Raw genomic sequence first — 21,673 nt, 5'->3', positions numbered from 1 at the left:
ACGTCTCGGTTTCTGTCAACAAGAATACGATGATGTAGTATTGTTATGTTTATGTTTGTGTTTTAGGTAAAGAGACAAGATGATATTTTTGTTGTGAATTGGCAATATAAAATATAAAGTGCATTTTTATGCCTATTTTTCTCAGGAAACTGGATATTTTTGCTCCCTTTATTAGAAACAGAATCTGGAAATGTTTACGGTGGATATTGTGGAGCTTAGAAAAAGTTCATAACTAAGAAATAATCATCTTTAATTTAAGAAGGGGAAAAATATTTTGTACATTATTCCAGTGCCACTTTTTTATGTTTTTTATTTAATGTCAAATGTACCGTTTTAGCAGTTATCCCTTTTAGATCCCCAGGTCTCTTTTCAGAGGCCCAGTCTGCTTTGATCAGTCAGAAGTGACAGAGTCAGCCAGCCTCTTATTCCTTGTTTGAAGTGTGTCAAACATGCCACGAGCAGAAGCAGAAGTGATTCACTAGCCAAAAAAAAAAAAAAAGTGAGTTATGTTACACAAGTGGCTTCATCACTCTGTTAAGGTGATGACACTGAGAAAATGAGACAAAGTGATGACTCGCGAACATTGGTCGCTTTTATGTTAATGTTCCTCATGGCTTCGTTCAAACACACCCACTAGAGTCATAATCACGGTATGCTTGAAATATCTGCCATTCAGCCTATAACGGCTTTCCATAATGTCAAAACACAACAGCGTGAGGAAGCACCTAACTATCGCACGGAAATCCAAGCTGGAAAGTTTGGGCTGCTCTGGTATTGATTTTGATAATGACATCTGTAGGATTCCTCTGAAAAAAGCAGATCCAGTGCCTGAAGCTGTTTGTGCTGCAGCATCCATGCAGATAAGCCACGCGCCACGTTAAGAGTGATACTTAAACGTTACTTGGTCCGGCCCCGTCAGATCGCTGTTGCAGTTCGTCTCGAGGATTGCAGCACGCTGCTCATTCAGATATGACTCTGGCACATTCTGGAACTTTATGTCTGATGTACATTTCAGCTGCAAAAGCTTGGATTACAAATGAGGCAGTTCAGGAGCAGTAATTTCTACAGAAGAATAATATATTTAGTTGCCTATTTTGGCCTCTGCACTAAATTCTGCATGTTTTAAAACATGAGAAAAGCATCACACAGTCTCTTTAAAGCGACACTACGTAACTTTTCCACCTTAATATCATATTTCCAGAGTCATTGTGATGGTACATCAACTTCCAACAGGTTTAATGACACCTCTGTCATGGTCTGAGGGAGTCTGTATCACCTTCACTGGCACTATGTAACTTTGAGGAGCATGGTAGGAACCCTGCCACACTAAAAAACTACAAATCGTTACGACTTTGACTGCTTTACGGCATACGTCACTTCCCCCTCCTTCCCGATTCGCAGTCGAGACGAAAATGGGCGGGGCGTGGAGCTCAGAGCTCCGCAGAAGCTGTTGCTGTGTTGTGGCTGCAGCAACTCCACACAACAGACGTGGGGAAAAGACCCTAATGGTTTAACTTTTCAACGGTTTCCTGCTCGGAGGCAGAACCCCGGAGGCCAAGTATCTGATATAACAAAGTAAAAGAGTGAAAGAGCCGTCGGCTCGCTTTGGATCGCGGCTGTAACGACCAAACACACAGTAAAGCATGATTTATGGTTCTGCGTTAAATCGACGCAGACCCACGGCATAGGGTACGTGGCGACGCGCAACGTACGGTGCGTGTCGCCGCGTACCCTACGCCGTAGGCTCTGCGTCGATTTAACGCAGAACCATAAACAGCCTTAAACCACAAACACTCACACAGACGGGCGTCGGATCAAAACACGGGTTTTATTCCACCACTCTCCAGCTAAACGCAGTTGCTGGCCAGCTCTCTGCGGAGCAATTAACCCCAATCTTCAGATAAAAAAACTAGTTTGTTGAGGAAAAAATATTAACTCTATTTGTAGCTGCAGAGGAAAAAAATAATCTCACGAGAAAAACAAAAATATTGCTCACGCTTCGGAGCCTCTTCCACATAATATAGCAGTCAAAAAAAAGAAAAGAGACGTAAGAGGGATACAAAACATGTAGTGTATGTTGTACTATTATACAAATTTATTGAAACACATGGCTCTTAAGGGATTCAGGGATCTCTTAGGGATTTCATATGGATCCAGACCGTTAATAATCATTATTTTCTGCATATACCGCTCCCTGGCTTCCTTGTTTAAGGTATCCAAGTAAATTCCACTTCCTTTCCAGCAGTTTAACATCTTTTTTTTTGCGTTCTGTCTGTTCACTTGGTGAAACAGAAAAGCATCCCGTCTCCTCTCATCAAAACAAATGCAGCGACGGGACAGGAGTTTTCCGGCAGTACGCGCTAGTGCTCATGGGAAACGTAGTGTTCTTTCTGGTAAAACACTACCGATTTTGTCCACAAGATGCCGCCAAACTCAGAAAAGCTGAAAGTTACGTTGTGCTGCTTTAAATAACTGCAAAAAACTATTTTTTCCCATTTTTACTTTCTCCGCTGATAAAGTATATGCAGTGAGCGGCACAGAAAGTGATTGATAATATCATACATTGATGATGAATATTAAAATATTTTGTAAAAGACAACAGTCATTGTAATGGCCATTTCAAGCACACACAGATTTGTAATTATTATCGTTACTATTTTGTATTTGTGGCATAAGCATGCATAAAAAAGTCTTCCTTCAAAATATAAAAGATGCTGCATGTATGGAAGATGTGCTACATTAATGCATAAACTCCCTTCAGGGATGACTTCAGTGTAAACAGGCACAACTTCACTCACGATGAAACTTAAAAAACAGGATTTAATCGGCCTCATTGATCGACCACACAAGATCATGAGAAGAGATGCTGGATGCCCATTTAATCTTTTTTCCCTGGAAAATTCCAAGTGCAACATGATGTGTTTGAAATTCTAACTTCCACAGCCTGATAAAGCGCTGCAGCGCTATCTAAACAGTCATGAACGCTCTAAACACAGCAGTACATTGCTGAAGTTTCAGTGCCAAAAAAAATAAATAAAAAAAAGTACTTAAATGAATCTACGGCTCACACCACTTCAGCTAATGGCCAGTTAAACACTCCAAGTTAAATGACAGTTATCTCCCTTGGGCTAATGAATATTTTCCACCCATTGCATTTTGTAAATTCTGCAGTTTCAGGCAAGGGGTAAAAAAAAAAAGAAAAGATCATTTCTTCATAGGTTTGCAGTCACTTTGGGTCATTTCCTGGTCTTTGTTTTTCATGAGGTTGGAGTGACTGCTGATATTACCATCTCAATGAGATTTTGCAGGAGCATTACACATCATATGTTGTTATTATAGTGGTGCTATTTCCAAAAGAGTCTGGTTAGACAGATCATACACAAATCGATAAACTGAATTCCATCAAAGGGATCTTGCACCTTGTAAAACATTCTTCTGCAGGTTCTTTGTCTCCTTGTGAGGCATCATCTGTAGTGATGGGAGGAGGAGATCAATTTCTGGGTTACAGAGGAGCAAAACAGGAAGTATGAATTCATCAGAATGCAATCCTCTTTGCGTAGTCCTTTTTAAAAATATCTATTTAATATTCCCATGAGAATTAAAACTGTTTAACTTGTGCTGTGTGCTTTAAAACCAAAAGTGCCCCCGACTAAAATGTATGTGTGTATGTACAGTATGTATGCAAAGATGAGATGTTGCGTGTGAAAGACAGCCTCATATTTCTTCTAAATATGTGTTCTCTTTGCTTACAGGTTAAAATTGCCACCCGAAAAATTGCACAAGCATTTGAAATTTCAGGCCCCTTTAACACTCAGTTTCTGGTTAAAGGCAATGATGTCATGGTAGGTAATGTTTTCCTGGGTCTGACTAAGTGACGGATTGACATTTTCACACCTGATTGCAGCAAAAAGCAATTCACTCACAAACTGAAAGCGCCTCATGTTAAGAATAATTTGTAAAGCTGGATGGATTTCACAATCAGCGGTGCTTTCATTTTTGCTGCCCCAGCGACGTTGCAAATGCAGCAATCAGCCATAACAGTATGACCGCTGACAGGTGAAGTGAGTGACTCTTCTCATCTTGTTAATGATGCAATGTCCTGCTTGGAAAACCTGCATCCTGGCGTTCGCATGGATGTTACTTTGACACTCGAGTCCCGCCCAAACGTCTAAACCTCCATCTGGCAACGGCGTTATGCTACAATAAAAGCCCCGCCCCCCTCCAGGACAGCAGGCCGCCTTGCAAAAAAAAAAAAAAAGAGTACTAACTGAGGAAGAGTTCAAACAACTACAAGAGAGGCGGAAGTGTTCACCCGGCCTCCAAACTCCCAAGATACTGGTCTCATTTCAAGCACCCTGAGCTTTAAATGAGACGGTCTGATGAGATCTGATGGAACCGATTTGATAAGATTTGATGGAACTCGGATGAAAAGCAAGTCCTTGCAACACAGACGGCACCCCACACCCCACGTAGCTCAAAGGATGTAGTACTGACGACCCGGTGACGGACACTCCAGGTTGCCCAAAGGTGTTTTTGGTCCATGTTCCGAATGGTCAGAGTTGATTTGATGGCATGATGGGAATTTATCCAAAATTAGAAAGGTGGTCATAATGTTATGGCTGATTGGTGTACGGTGTATATGTGTATATGTAATTATTTGGGGATTACTGGGATCGAAATTTGTATAAATGTAAAAAAATGAAGCCAAGGAAAGCTGAAAAAATCTCCAAAAGGCATCAAATTACAGATGAGACATTACTATGGCATGTCAAAAAGAGTCAGATCTTATTTCCATCATTTACACTATTAAATAACAGAAAAAAAGGCACCCTGCATAGTTTTTTTTAAAGTCTGTTTATTAAATTTTTCAAAAATTTTTACAATTGAAAAAGTGGAAAATACAAGTCATATGTCAACAATAAAAGAGAAACGTTCAGGAGTGGTTACAGTAGTGGTATTAAAACAGATTAAAATAAAAGAAAGCAAAAGAAAGAAACACACCTAACATACATACACGTTAGACCACAATCAGACCAGGACAGAAACAAAGACAAAGACACGCTCACTAAGACAAAGACAAAGACAGAGACAAAGACGAAGATATTGACAAAGACAAGGACAAGGACAAAGCCGAAGACAGACAAAAACATAGACAACTGGCTGGAGGGAGCATGTACCCGCCTAGGTCAGACGGACGGCACCAGGAGCGGACGCAGCCCACAATTGTACAAGTCAAATCATATAACAGCCGAGCCAGCGGAGAAGAGTAGAGAGATACACTATTTCAACCCTGCAATCATAGAAAGTAAAGGGGCCCATATTTTCTCAAACTGTGGCACCCTGTCGGAGAGAACAAATCTGATACTTTCTAGATGAATAACATTCCCTAGCTCCTTTATCCACATTTCAACAGTGGGAGGGCTCTCCGATTTCCAGAACTGGAGTATTAACTTCCTGGCCACTAGAGTAGCAAGCTTAACTGCCTGGCCTTCAAACTTGTTCCGTGCCCAGCCCCGTTCCACAACGCCAAACAGCGCCGTCAGCGGTTCAGGGGGAAAATCTCTCCGAAATGCTTTAGACATGAAATCAAAAATGCCACTCCAGAAGGCTTGTAATTTACGACAGTGAATAAATAAGTGAGCCAAAGTGCCTTCCTCAGTGATACACTTGCAGCACATAGGAGAACCATTGTGAATTTTGTGCAATTTAACCGGAGAGAAGTGTAGCCTGTGGATTATTTTAAATTGGATTAAAGAATGCCTGATGTTAATGGAGCTCCTATGAACATTGTCAATGCATTCTTCCCACATATCTTCCGGAATGTCTACACCTAAGTCTGCTTGCCACAGCTGCTGGAGGTGAGATGATGATGGGCTAGAGATATTCTGCAGGGTATCATAAACTCGGGAGACCGCACCCTCACTAAAGGGTAGGATATCCATAAGGCAGTCTAAAACAGGATGAAGTGTTTTCTGTTCAAAATTATCAAGATGGGATCTAAAAAAGTCTCTGATCTGAAAGAACCTGAAATGATGCGTGATCGGCAGCTGGTACATTTCACTGAGCTGTTGAAAGGAAACAAACTGATCCTTGATATAAAAATTATCTAACGAGTCGATGCCCTTGTCTCTCCATGTTCTGAACACAGAGTCAGTCAAACCCGGTTTAAAGGCGTGGTTGCCGCATATGGGCGTGTGTAAATACATTTTAGGGGCTTTCACAAATGAAAGTAATTGAGACCAAACCTTCAAGGAGTTTTGGATGATCGGGTTACAATTAAATACTGTTTTGTTAACTTTGACGGGGGCGTTTAACAATGCAGGAAGACTAGTGTTTACGCATGATAGGTGTTCCAAACGCAGCCAAGAAGGCATATTCTCTATGCTATTGCCGACATAACAGTCATACCAGTGAGCCAGAAAGTTCCAGTGAGCCGCAAAGTAATATTGTCTAAAATGAGGGAGGCCAAAGCCCCCTTCATCCTTACGCTTGATAAGATGCGACATCTTTATTCTTGGAGCTTTATCGAACCAGATGAAGGCAGAGATCACAGAGTCCAAATTCTTAAAGTAGTATTGCGGAATACTCACTGGGAGTGACTGAAAAATATACAGGAATCTTGGTAATGTAACCATTTTGATTGCGTTTATGCGCCCCGCCATGGAAATGGGCAAAGTTTTCCAAAATTCAATATTGCTTTTCAGTTGCTTCATCTTGTCCGCCCAGTTTAACTTCAGCAGCTGATCTAGTTTAGACGTCACTATAATACCCAAACTTTTAAATTTGTGCAAAACTATTTTGAAGGGAGTGGACTCCAAGTGAGACATGTCTACGACCTCAGATAAAGGCATCAATTCGCTCTTAGACCAGTTGATACGGTAACCGGAGAAGGCACCAAACTCATTAATGAGGTTCAGTAAGGGTGGAATGGAGGTTTTTGGGTCGGAAATATATAGAACCACGTCGTCAGCGTACGCTGATATTTTGTGTACAGTGCCATTTTGCACTATTGGACGTATAGCCTCGCTAGAACGTATGCGGGAGGCCAGGGGTTCCAGCGCAAGAGCGAAAATGTATGGAGATATCGGGTCCCCCTGCCTAGTCCCCCGAAATAGTCTGAAGGGGGCCGATTCGGTTCGATTGGTGACTACTGTAGCCGCTGGTTCCCGATATATAATACGCATCCAGTTAATGAACGCTTCGCCGAAACCAAACCTGGACAAAACAGACAACATATACGGGTGCTCAATTTGATCAAACGCTTTCTCCGCGTCTAACGAAATAACGATTGCATCTTCCGAAGCCCGCATGGGGCTATACATTAAGTTAAAGAGCCTTCTCATATTGAACTGAATATGTCTGTCCGGCATGAAACCAGTCTGGTCCGGATGAATGATTTTGGTAATATGTTCTTTTAGGCGCGACGCCAGTATTTTACTCAAGATCTTAGATTCAACTGGCAGAAGGGAGATAGGTCTGTATGAGGAGGCTAGCGAAGGATCTCGATCCTTCTTAAGTATAAGTGAAATCCTCCCAAGGTATGCCCCTCTAGGCATAGCTCCCTGCTCTCTGGAGTGATTGAACATACGAAGCATTAAAGGCGCTAAGGAGCTCTTAAAAGCCTTATAGTATTCGGCTCCAAAGCCGTCGGGGCCAGGAGCCTTATTGTTGGGCGATTGTGCAATAGCCGATTCGACTTCCCCTATTGTGATATCCGCATCCAAGGCAGCTACAGCTTCCTCATCTAAGGAGGGAAGATCACAGTCATCCAGGAAGTCGTCAATCGTTCCCTGACTGCTCGAAGTCTTTGAGCTATATAGATCTCGATAAAATTCCTCAAAGCATTTATTAATATCCTTCGGTGTGGTTACTAGTCTTCCGCTTTTATTTTTTACTGAACGAATGGAATGAGAGGCTTGTGAATGTTTCAGCAGTCTGGCTAGTAATTTATGTGGTTTATCACCAATCTCGAAGATTTGCTGCCTATAATTTAACAGCTGAGAACAGACTTTTTTTGTTAAAATTGTATTAAAGTCATACCTTAGTTTTGTGATTTTACCCAATAATTCGGACGACGGGTTATCTACATATTCTTTATTTAACCGTATTAAGGTGGCTTCAATATCCCTCAGAGAAGCTTCTTGCAACTTTCGTTTGGCGGCCGCATGAGCAATAATATGTCCTCTCATGACAGCTTTACATGACTCCCACAGAACCGAGTCACCAACCTCGCCATTATCATTTGCGTCCAAGAAATGGGAAATGTTACTCGCCATTTCTTTCTGGAAGACTTCGTCTTTAAGGAGAAGAGGATCAAACCGCCAAGACCTATTAGTACTGTTATCGAGTTCCGCAAAATGTAGATCCAGAGTCACTGGGCTGTGATCCGATACTAAAATTGGACGATAAGTGCTGTCCGTAACCGCCGGCAAAAATTTCGAATCAATAAAAAAGTAGTCAATACGGCTTGATGATTTATGTACAGGACTATAAAACGAGTATTCTCTGCCCGTGGGGTTAAGTAAACGCCAGATGTCTACAATATTTGAGCTTTCCAACAAGACTTTTAGTCGGCCACTAGCTTTTGATTGAGAATACGGGAGAGCTGAGCTCCTGTCCAATATTGGGTCCATCAGACAGTTAGCGTCGCCTGCTATCAGGATATGAGTGGAGTGAGCATCTGGAATACGATTAAACAGTTTTTGAAAGAACTCAGGACTGTCAAAGTTAGGACCATAAATATTCACTAGTGTAACATGCGTAGATGCCAATTGACCTTGAAGTATTAGATACCTACCTTCATTATCGGATATAGTTACAGAGTGAGTGAATGGTACATTTTTCCGAAACAGTATGGCTACACCCCTGGCTTTCGCTCCAAAATTAGCATGATATGCCTGGCCTAACCAATTGGCTCTAAGAACTGATGGAATGTTACGTTTAGCATGCGTCTCCTGCAAAAATATGACATCTGGTTGTATTGATTTTAAATGCGTCAGAACCTTAGCTCTCTTAACTGGATTTCCCAACCCTCTAACGTTCCAACTTATGAACCTTAGGGCTCCGCTGGTCGGACTGTTTACATTTTTATGTGTCATTGACACAGTTAACGGCCACGCCACTCCCCGGCACCGCACTCACCCTCCCCCGGAAGGCACACAAACCCCCCCAGCCAGCAACACAGAACAAGAAACACAAAACACACCACCACCCCGTCCACCACCCCCCACCCCTAACAGAGGGACTAACCCTTACGGAGCCCAACTCTACTCTCCCTAGTACTATACAGGGCATAGTATCCTCCCCCTACTACCCCGCTCTATAATAAAAGCAGTGTGAGGAATATTAACCGTAAGTATATGTGGTGTTGCCTCAAAATAGCCACAAGTAACCAAAATCCACAGTAACGGATATACAGATCGAACGGCTCGCTCGATCGAACAAAAGACAGGCCTATAGAGAGCCCTTTAAGTGGGGCACCCCATCCCACAGTTGCCTCATAAACAAAGACAAATGCGGTTTAAATAAAGAGTGATAATAGAAACAGTTGTAATAGCGGTAAAACGGCGAGAGAACCTATAACAGCACGATAGGTGCAGGTTCTGGCTTTCTGGACAGTAAGCACAAGTTGGCCTCCAGGAACAGAAAGCGAAGTGCAAGCCACCGACTCCTAACGCAAGATGACATCAGCCTTGGGCTAATGGAACCTATAGCATAAACTGCACTAAGCTAGACCGAACGTAGGTCCCTCTGAGTTCCCCGACCAAATCCCAACATCCACACATATACAAGACAAGGACAACAACCAGCACAATGGCAGACAGCCCTTTGTAACCACTTTAACTAGAAGCCTAAATTTAAGAATAGAAGGTAGCAGCGCCACAAACAAGCATATTAGAAGGATAATCAAAGGTTACTGAACGAAATAGAATAGATAAATAACTAATATAATGTAAAGAGAAGAGGAAGAAAGAAAGAGAGAAAAAAAAAAAAAAAAAAAAAAAAAAAAAGGGGGGGGGAGAATAAAAAATATTAATATTAAAAATCACAGTAGCAGTAGTGACAGAAATCACAAGTCGAATTATTACGAAACGAGCGATAGGAAGGAACAGGTTTAGAGTTATAAATACCGTTAAAATATGCTATATATGTTAATAAAGTTAAATAAAGACCAGTTGTGCTTAAGGAACGAAGGTGTAGAGGAAAATAAATAAATTAAAACAAATAAATAAACAATAAAAATAAATAAAATAGTTAATCAAAAATTAATGGTAATAATAATATTAATAATAAAATATATAAAAATAAAAAGAATAAAAACTAGCAAAAGAAGTAGATTGAACTAAACCATTTGCAGAGTTTGAACGTAAAGTAAACGTATAGCAAAAAATAAATAGCAATAATCAAAGTAAATAGCAAGGAGTGCACGCGTAACCTTATATTCACATTCTCCCACAGGCTGGCATACACCATTGACAATAACAGTCCAGTGTTCAGGCACAAACAGGTTCACCCACACACACAGTCACGCCCACTCACGCCCCCACTCTCAGCAACCATCCACACTAAAGCCAATACACTGCAAGCATACTCAAATAAACAGGGGAGCCAAACGCAAGCCTAGAGCAAGACCAGAGACCCTCAGTAGGCTATGCTTCACAGAGCAAGAAGCAAAACAGCATTATAATTAGGCATTTAAAATAAAGGAATTAAATCAGACAGTGCACCGGTAACTTAGCATGAAAACCCAGGCTCTGCTGTGATCAGAAAGGACAGACAGCCACACGCGCTACTACACAGGCATTCCAAAGTAAACCATATAGTTATAACAACATTGCTGCACACGCTCACACGCACTCTAGTTGCACACGCATTCAGCCGCACAGACATCCGCTCACGCGCACGCGCACAAGCAAACACACGCACACGTGCGCACACACACACACACACACACACACACACACACACACACACACACACACACACACACACACTTGGAAATGGCGGAGAAACGTGAGAAACCACATAACAGTCCAGCTTACTCAAAGATGAATAAAATAACATGGCAGCGATGCTACGAGCTAAACCAATGTCCAATATAGTCCAAGAAAAAACGTAGAGGCGTCCCGCAGCCCGGCTATGTTTTGAAACTAGGAACCGCAGCGGCAGTAAGATCAGCCGGGCTACCGTGCCTGTAAAGTCATTAAGCGCGTAGGATAAAAGTCAGTGCAGGAAAAAAAAAAAAAAAAAAAAAGTAAAAACAGAGTCTTGAAGAGGCACTTCACTCACAGTTGGTCGGAGCACCAATGGTTCTGTAAACTAATATCACATACCTTTAGTCTTCAGCCACCGCCAGAAAGCCCCCAAAAAAAACAAAAAAAAACAAGAATAAAACCGCATTCACTGGCCCTCTTCGTTGTCCGCGTCTTCAACGATAACGTTACCGTCTCCAGCTGCAGAAACCGCCATAGATCCAATATCACCTACATCCAGGTCGCCGCCCGCGGGCGCGCCGCCAACGGCCCCGCCAACGGCCCCGTCACCCCCCCGGACTCCCACGCCGTCCTCAATGACCCGCGCCGCGTCCAGGAAGGCGTCCGCCGCCCCGGGGGTGTCGAAGTACCGTGTGGTACCATCCCGAGTGATGCGAAGCCGGGTCTCGCGCGTCCCCACGAAACCAGACTGCAGCCCTGCAGCCTTGCACCTTCCCCGGACCTCGTAGAACTTCTTGCGTTGTTGGAACGTTGACGTCGGTAGATCCGGGAATATAGACACCCTTGTGCCGTTGTAGCTGAGGGGGGCCTGCTTGGCAGCCAGCTTGATTATAAGCTGTTTCACATCAAGATAATGTATCCTAGCGATGATGGCCCTGATGCGACCTCCTCTCTCAGGTTTTGGGCCAACCCTGTGTGCTACGTCGACGCGCACTCCATCAGGAAAATGCTCGGGCCCAAGTAGACTAGGAATTAGCCTGGAGACGAACCCCGTGGCGTCTAATTTTTCTTTTCCCTCGGCGATCGGCCCGAGCCTAACGTTGAAACGTCTCGATCTTAGCTCGTTAGCCAGCATGGTCTTGCGTGTGTCGTCGTGGGCGGCTTGAAGTGCTTTGATCTTGGCGTCCTGGGCTGCTAGCCGCGCGTCGTGGTTAGCTACAGTTACCTCGATGTCCCGCACCTTGTCGATCACCGTGGACAGTGTAGCCTGCACGGAGCACAGGTTGTTGGAAACCACGGTGATTTTGGTTTCCAGTGAGCCCTGTAGCCTATGAATAGCGTCCAACAGGTCGGCATTAGTGGGGCTAGTCACCACGTTAGCTGCCTCTGCCTGGCTGGCAGCCATGTTAGCATCCGTTGTTTGGCTAGCTAGTTTTCCACTCGGCAAACTTCTGACTTCGACAGACTCACTATTTTGGGCAGTGATAGGCGTTCTAGTGGGATATCTGCGGTTTGTGTGGTCCTTAGACATACTTTAGGGCATGTGGCATATGGAATTATTGCGATTAAGTTCCTCAAAGTATCAATTATATACCATTAAGAGCGGAGCTGCTCGAAAGTACGACTCACTCCATTGTCAGTCGACCACGCCCCCCGGCACCCTGCATAGTTAATACCTTGTACCGCCCCCTTTGGAAAGCTGAGAGCTGAATTAACTTGACAGGGTCATGTCTCGTTCTCAGTCATCGCTAGGAACGACCAGGTGATGTAAATTTCAAAGGTTTTTAAATACCCAGACTTATCTGACCTTGCCCCAACAATCAGCACCACGGGTTCCTCTAAGCAGTTGTCTAGTACCCTGAAACTGAAAATAATTGATGCTCACAAGGCTATAAGAAGATTTCAAAGCGTTTTCAGGTGCCAATTTTCTCAGTTTGGAATGTAATTAAGAAATGGCAGTCAACAGGAACAGTGGCAGTAAAAGCAAGGAAGACCAAGAAAAATATAAGAGAGAACAGCTCGCAGGATTGTGAAAAGCTAGTCAGAACCCAGGTTTGACTGCACGACCCCTCCGGGAAGATCTGTCAGACACTGAAGTTGTGATACACTATTCAACTATAAAGTGATACCTGTAAAAAATATGGTCTTCATGGAAGAGTCATCAGAAGAAAACATCGCCTACGTCCTCACCATGAAAATCAGCGGCTGGAGTTTATAAATGAACATGTCGACAAGCCTGATTACTTTTGGAAATAAGTCCCGTGGACCAATGAGGTTAAAATAGAACTTTTTGGGCGGAATGAGCGTTTGGAGAAGAAAAGGAAAAGAATTTCATGAAAAGAACCTCTGTCCAACTGTTAAGCATGGAGGTGGATCTATCATGCTTTGGGTTGCATTGCACCCGGTGGCCAAGCACCAACCATCTCACTTCCACATTGACCCTCATGCAGTTCGTCGACAGACCGGTAGAGGCGGTCTCCAAAAGCGAGTCCGTCTCTCCGTTGACTTGCTCCATTGACCATGTTAAAGGGGACCTATTATGGCATCTAATACCTATTTTAAACAGGCCTTGAATGTCTTAAAAACAAGCTTTTAATTGTTTTTGCTAAATAAATTAGAAATTCAGCCTCTTAGCCATGTCTTCAGCCTCCCATTCTCTAACCTCCTTATCTATGGTGGATTCTGAGTGGGCGGGGCTATGATAATGAGGCACTGTGCTGATTGGCTGCCTGAATGACGCGATACACCGCTACGAAAAAATGGCGGAAGCTTCGGCCGGCGGAGTTGTTGTGGGCGTGGTTTCGCGTATCGGTGGCCAACCGATGTAAATCTGCGCCCGTCGTTACGTAACGACGGGAGCAGAATCTGAACGGCTCGTAGAAGCCACATCACACTGGACGGCTCATCCGGGCGGCTGTACAGACACTGCAGAATTTGGTTGCTTTCCTCCTTCTCTGAGTTGGCAGGCTGAGGGGAGACCACTTTATATATGTTAAAGCAAGAAAAAACGTGTTTTTCATGATAGGTCCCCTTTAAAATATCCGACTCTAGAGCAGAAATAAATATATTTACATCCTGATTCAAAAAAACATTTTGATCTCAATCGTTTGGTTTCACATCAATGACAACTCTGAGGTGGGTGAGTTTTTTTGTACCACACTACGAGAGTTTATATCACGCACTAAATTCATTTCTAATATGATTGATTGGCAGTTGGCTCAGCCAATCGCTAGCCGTTAGTCCTTACTTGAAATTGCGTTACCGCCCTTCATGAAGCAAACATCCGTTTCTACGAACCCAGCGTTGGCTAAACACCATGGTTATTTTTGAATTTGCCATCGAATCAACATATGAAACAATATATCCCTTTGCCGGTAGCTCTGGAGATATTTTGGCGAGGTGTGACATGGAGTGGGCGTTTTCCCATCGGCTTGCTGAGCAGCAGCTTTGTCCATCGTTATATAAAGTCTACGTAGTGGCACAGGGAACATTTCATAGGTAGAAGGAAGAATGGATTCAATTAAATTTAAGCAAATTCTGGATGCTAAGTTGATGCCATCTGTGGAAGGTGAAGTGAAAGAGAGGATGGTTTCTTCAAATGGATGATGATCCTAAACACACCTCAAAATCCATGATGGAGTACATCAAGAGGCGCAGGTTTTACCATGGCCGTCACAGTCACCTGACCTCAACATAATTCAAAATCTGTGGATAGACCTTAAAATAGCCGTGCTTGACAGACAGCCCAGAAATCTCTCAGACTTGTTAGGAAAAATGAGCAGAGATATCTCAAACTACAATTGAAAGACTCTTGGCTGGTTATGAAAAGCATTTACAAGCTGTAAATACTTGCCAAAGGGGCCACGGCAAGGGTTTATGTGCACCTATGCAGGGTGCCCAAACTTTTGCAGTGGCCTTCTTTCCCTTTCTGTTATTCTGAAAGTGTAAACGATGGAAATAACACCCACATTTATTTATTATTTTCACATGTTATGAGAACGTCTCTTTAATTTGTTGCCTTTTGGAGATTTTTTCAGCTTCATTTGGCCTCATTATTCACATTCATACAAATTTTCACCCGAGGTGCCCAAACTTCCGATCCCCACTGTAGTCTTTATTAATTGGTAATAAATAAAGTCTGTATATTTTTCTTCTGACTAGCATACATTTCAATTTGAAAAATTGTGAAAGAGCTTTGAGGTTTTTTTTAATGAACACTTGTGTTACGTATCGCCGTAGGTGATCGAGTGTAATCTGCGGGCGTCGAGATCCTTCCCTTTTGTGTCAAAAACAATTGGTGTGGACTTCATCAATGTGGCAACCAAAGTGATGGTGGGGGAACCTCTGGATGAATCCAGCCTGCCCTCGCTGGAGAAACCAATCATTCCTGTAGACTACGTAGGAATCAAGGTGAGGAAAAATAACAATTAGAACTGGGAAGAGAATCATGATATGTTCTGTTTTTACATGTAAACTATTTATAAAGTATGAAGAGTGAATGGAGGGAAATGATATACAAATCCAATTTAGAAAAAGATTGGGTGATTATAGAAGATGTATAATATTTGGGGTTTTTTTTGTTTAAAAGAGGTAATTAGATTTCATTAGATTTCACTTTTTCTTTACAGACACCATTTCCTTATCAATTTTATCTAATATATAAGTAAACATTTTTTTAATGTCAGGCCTGCAACATATTTAAAAAAGTTAGCACATCAACAATTACAAGCTTCTAGGAGGATAAAGATCAAAGTTTAAAGACTGAGACCAGCAAAGATGGGCAGAAGATCTCCACTTTGTGAGCAAAAATATGCCCTCAATGAATATTTGGTAGCGATTTACATGTTTCTCCCTTTATATAATGAAATATCATCAAACAATTCAATCGGAAGGAATTCCACTGCATAAAATGTCAAGGAGACCTTTGATTTCTGATACCTATGTAGACGCCAATGCTTTAATAACTATTATTATTATTCAATCCTTGACAGAACCACATGGATAAGGGATTACACAAGGAAAACTTTGTCTTTACGTATATATGCACTGTTGTACAGAGTACATTCGCGGATAAAAAGAAGCTTTATGTCAACGTTTGCCTGGAGGAAACATCCACATTCTTGGCCTTGAAGGCATCTGGAATGCACCAGCACATAGCTGAGATTTGTTTTGTGATAAGATCAATCAATATTTCAGATTTTGTTTGTTTTTTTTTATTGGAAGAAAAGAACTTCCTGTTCTATAGACCAAAAAAGAAAAAGGCCATAGTTGTTATCATGAGCAACAAATCCAAAAGTCAGGGTATCTGACAGCATGATATGTGTGTGTGTCCTTGGGAAAGGTCGTTTACTTTGTACATTGCAGTTTCAGAGCAACATGTTCTGCCTTCAAGTTGTCTCCTCTTCCAAAAGCATCCATGCACTTTTCAGCAAGAAAAATGTAAAAACACATTTTGCATACACCACAAAGGCATGGAAGAGGGTAAGAGGGGTAGGAATGGATCGACTGCAGTCCTGACCTAGTGCCATTAGGGAATATATAAAGACCTGTAGTTAAGTGTGCAATGATACAGGATTTGCAGGAAAGATTAACAACAAAAACTACTTCACTGCGCGGCATCCTTACTGTCAGCACATTTTGAGTGTGTTGGTGAGAAATGACATTAGAAATGTTAGCCTTGAACTATAATAACAGTATATTATCTAATTGTCTGTCTACATACAGTACTGTGTGTGTGTGTGTGTGTGTGTGTGTGTGTGTGTGTGTGTGTGTGTGTGTGTGTGTGTGTGTGTGTGTGTGTGTGTGTGTGTGTGTGTGTGTGTGTGTGTGTGTGTGTGTGTGTGTGTGTGTGTGTATATGTATATATATGTATATATATATACACACACACACACACACACACACACACACACACACACACACACACACACACACACACACACACACACACACAGATCATATCTGATCATTGAAACAGGAACATAATGAGACTTTTGTAATATCACAGGCCAGTTGTTGCCCTGTTTTCACAATAAAAGTACCTGATGGAAAGTGAAGCATTCAAACTATCCTTCTGATCTAGTCAAACCTTAGAAGAGCTTCTGTGGGCAGACAAATATTTTCTTACTGGCCCTTTGTTTAGTCCTACTGCACCCTTAAATTCTCCTTTGGCCAGGTCTAGATACATACTGTACTTTGTGAATACATACTGATCATCAAGTGTTTGTGTAAAGGACCAAACAGACTCATCTTCTTTGTTGTGATCCATGGTGGTTTTTAAAATAGGACTAATTAAACTGGTATATGTAACCCTGAGTTGGATCCAAGTTACTTCTAAAACAGCAAAAGTCATTGTGTTTTGTTAGCCATAGTTGGGACAAGTTGGGTTGGATATTAAACCACACACTGGATCACGTGCTTCTTCTAATTTTATTATTGCCATCCCTGCTCTTGAGACAATTTGTGCACACTTCAGTAATAGAGCATTGTTTAATTCTACTCATGGATTGAATTGTTTCTGGTTTTTGTGTCTGTGTCCAGCTGGGTTCAAGCCATTGAAAAAAATATATCCTTTAATTGTAGTCAAACTATCGTAATTAAAAATTGTGTCACTCTAAGGTAAAACTTTGATTTTATGATTAGGCTTCGACAGAACTTCAATTAGGAGGTCAACGCAGCTGTTTCACAGCAGCCTCTGAGTTTTGTAGACTTACATACACTGTAAGTTCGAAAATATTTTTATTTTGTGCATCATTGTTCTGCTTTTATGGCAAATTTCTATTAAACTCCAAGGACTCCAGAAATTTGTGGAAAATATTACCACATCATCTCTGCATACAATGACAGTGCTCGAAAAGATTTTGTGATTTCTAGATTGCCTGAACTGTTTTGCCATGGATTGCACCCATAAACGTTTCACAGGATACAGTTTAAATAAATTAAAGTAAAAACCCATAAAACTCAGCTTTGAATGTCCTATATTGTTCTTAAAAAGCTGTAAGGTGTGTTTAAATTCATGATAGAAAACCTGCTAACTCTGATGATACAAAATAAAAGCTATAGCACGTCTATGAAAAATGTCTTTCAAGAAAAATGGCTTTGTGAAGGTCGTAGAAAGTTTTGGTTTAGTGGTCTAATTTTTAAAGAAGGCACAACAGACTTGAATATGATTGCCTCTATGTTTCATGGATAGTTTGAGCTTTGAGTATGTTTTAACCCATCCCAACCATTTAACTTTTGGTTCCCTCCTGGACGGAGTTTGGAGATGTTTTTTGTCCTTTGGGACCACTACTAGACAGTTGTTTTTTTTTGGCTGATTGGTTGTGCATTTTTATGCTTTCCTGTCTGTTAAAAAATGTTATAAAGCTTTGTGTGTTAATGTATAATTACTTTAGGGCATTGGATCCAACTGATTTTGTGCCAAGAAAGTTCCTGTTTGCATGGTATAACAATTTAACTTAAACCCTCTTCAAATCTGCATTTTTTTTACCAGTGAACAAAGTCAATCTATTTTTATGTGTTGTAATTCAAACTGGCATGTTTTCTATTGGGGCAGCCAGTTTGATCATATGTGAAGGTCAGACTGTGAAGAGTTCCTACTTTAACATACAGCCTGACTATATTGAACATATAAATTTTCCCTTGGCAAAGAAGCAATAATCTGCTAAAAAGTTTCCCAGGAAAGAGATGAATGTGAAAAGCCCTTGTGAGCTATACTGGATGGCTCCAAATTGGGTTCCAATTTTGCTGTAATATGATCCAAATGTATCAAGAAATGAGCAGCAGTGACACATCAATGTCTGAATATCTTTTCATTTTAGAACCATACAGCTCTGGTTTTTCCTGCAACTCCACCGGTTCCCGAGCCCCCAAATATGTCATGATCATTGAAATTAACCTTGCTTCAAAAGGACCAATAACATATAGGTGGAACAAGTGATATGCTTTCAAGGGATTTATTGTTGTACAACCACCGGCCAAAGCAAACAACACCAGAACAGATGACAAAACAGCCACGCAATGGGCCGTCACATCTGGGCTGCTCTCCTAACCTAAATGCCAAAAATCCAACCTAAATAAATCAAAACCTTGTGTTTAAACAACGAACGGTACCTCCCAAATCACTTCACAGTCAGCCAAAAAAAACAACATAAAATACAAAGAATCTCCTGCCATTGATGTGCTTTGGGCATTAGAAAGAAATGTCAGAGACAAATTAGACAACCACAAATCAATCGCGCCTTAACACAACAACGCACATAATAACGTTGCTCACACAGAGTTTCGTGTTCTTATTTCACCATTTTACAAAGCCTTTTGACTTACCGTAAAACACCAAACAAAGGCCTGGGCGTTTATTTGCTTAAATCGCTCAAATCAACAGGCGTTTATTAGGGACCTGCCTTTATTAATTGTGTGTCGTGTACAAAAACGGGTGGATGAATGATGTGCTGACCGCAGACTGGCTGCAACGAGTGGTGGAGAAATGGAACTTTGGGCATCAACTGCTCGTGTACAGGTGCCGCATCAGCACCGCAAAGAAGGCCAAGCTCAAACCGGGCTACAACGTAACCCAGGTGGTCATTCCTGGAGCTCTGATACAACTCAACTTTTCCCATTACTCGTATCATCTTCCATGACAAACGCTGGTGTCTGCCACACTTGTGAAGCCTCTACCTTTTTTCTCCCCCCACCATGCAACCTCTCGCGCTTGCTGTTTTCCGTAGCTAACTCTGTTTTTGTTTGTTTTTAGGTTTTTTCCACACTCTCTCGCTCTTTCGCTGCCCACCCCGAATTCTCTGGCCGCTGCTTCTCCGCTATTTTGCTCTGCATATCGAACTGCATTTAACTTAATTTGAAATTCATATTTCCTGTGAGAAGCCGTGACGCTGGCCATGGTGCTGGAAAGCGTGCCTTTCTCTTTGATACACAAGCTGCTCAACTTCATCAGTGAGGTCCCTCTAAAATTAAACAAATAGTCACACACTTTTCAAGTCGTTTAAGGTTATTTGTTTGTGTTTAGGTAGGCTATATTGGCATAAGGTAAAATATTTCTTTGGCAACCAGAAATACCATGTTTTACATGTGTTTAATATAAAAAATATTTTGCTACACCCGGCGGAGAATTGAGACTCTGCCATTATTTAAAGTTTTACGGTATATGTATTTCTCATGAAGCACATTAGTAAGACTTAAAGAATTGCCAACCTACTATATATAAGACGCTCTTAACGTCCTCAAAGTTCCCTGTTAACCCTATCTCTAAACCGCTTTAAATGTGATGCACTATGTACATAGTTTTGAAAATCTTACATTTATAATATCTTCAGAGCTCCTGTAGGTTCCATGAATACAGCTTCCATTGGATCTTCATCCTTCTACGTAGCCCTGAAGATGGGAGTAGTTGGTAGCTTCCCTAAACCGACTGGGAGACTTACTTCTTAGATTGGGTATGAGAGTGATTACTTGTCACCAGCTGCTTTAAAGCTATTTTTCCGAAGTAATTTCTCATCCTAATTACAACAGAGCTGCTGTAACAATGGTTGTAGTTTGGAGTCAGTCACGCAGGTATAATCCTCCACTCTTCCCCACCACCTAAAGTTTTCAATTTCCACTCTGCATGTTGGTGAAGAATATTAATCAGAGCCCAGGATTCTCCAGGCAGCCAGCTTTTAAGGCTTCCAGAGTTTACTTGGACTATATGATACATACTTTATACTTTGACCGATAAAGGCCTCTTTGGGAAGCCTGCCACCATGTAAGGGAAATGATTAACAGAGGACTGCTAAGTTTGTTTTTCAAAATGCGTTATTGCTGGCATAACGTTGGGTTAGTACTGTAAAGATTCAGCGACGTCTGTACGTAGCCTGAGGTGTGTTCATTCAATAATTCACCTGTCTCAGCCTTTACTCCCACTGTATTATCACAAAACACAAGTTATTTTCTTATCCTCATCTATTTCCTCTATTCCCTCACAGCCTCTGTGCTGCTGCCTATTTTGAACCTTAATTTGTTTTCCTTTTCACTAACAAGTCCCTGTTGTTTAATTTCTGTCTCGTATAGAAACTCTTTGGAACAGTAACAGGGTTGGATTTATGATACCAACAGGAGAAGCAAAACAACGTGTGAGGCGGAGAAAGTTGATATAGCGGTCCGGTGTCCATCCCTGAAGCAAAGTTAACAGCTGAGGAAAAATACTGCTTAACTGCTGGATTGATTGTCCAGTTCATCGTTGTGACATCTGAAAACAGACCCGAAAGAAAAATACGATCTAAAAACCATATGACTGGAATTTGGTTCAGTCTGATGTTTCGGCCTCATGTGCTGCTCATATTGGTTTTTCACTCAACAGTAAAAGTACATATTGAGACATTTTATTGCATTTTTAAAATGATACATTCATAATAAATAAATAAATAAAAAAACAGATGTTAACTTTATTTTAGCTGCAAGCAATATTGACAGTATGAGTTGTTGTAATTTACCGTTTAGCGTTGCTGCGTTTAATACTTTTCGGTAAAGAAATCAATCAAATGCTATTTGTTTTGAAAGAAAATTTATCAAAAAATATAATCAAGACATGGATGGAATTATATAATTATATTATTAGGAATATAGCCCCACTGGTTCAACTAGAATGTCCCTGATCCTGCGTGGGTTTTCTCTGCGTACTCAAAACATGCATGCTAGCTTTTCTTGGTGATTCAAACAGACCGTAGGAGTGATAATGCATCATGCAT

The 21,673-nt window shown here is 41.5% G+C and overlaps 1 protein-coding gene across 2 annotated transcripts in view; it reads left to right on the top strand.

The window, feature by feature from the left end:
• Nucleotides 1–21,673, top strand: part of cps1 (carbamoyl-phosphate synthase 1, mitochondrial) — a 98,179-nt gene that overhangs the window by 61,834 nt on the left and 14,672 nt on the right. For both annotated transcript variants that reach the window (XM_061723737.1, XM_061723738.1), the window contains 2 exons: nt 3,753–3,842; nt 15,174–15,344. In XM_061723737.1, the coding sequence (XP_061579721.1) occupies nt 3,753–3,842; nt 15,174–15,344 (261 nt within the window). The remainder of the gene's footprint in view (nt 1–3,752; nt 3,843–15,173; nt 15,345–21,673) is intronic.

Source organism: Cololabis saira, chromosome 6 (genome assembly GCF_033807715.1).
Source record: "Cololabis saira isolate AMF1-May2022 chromosome 6, fColSai1.1, whole genome shotgun sequence".
Taxonomy (NCBI): domain Eukaryota; kingdom Metazoa; phylum Chordata; class Actinopteri; order Beloniformes; family Belonidae; genus Cololabis; species Cololabis saira.
The sequence above is the reverse complement of the archived record's forward strand: the minus strand, read 5'-3'. Positions and strand labels throughout refer to the sequence as shown.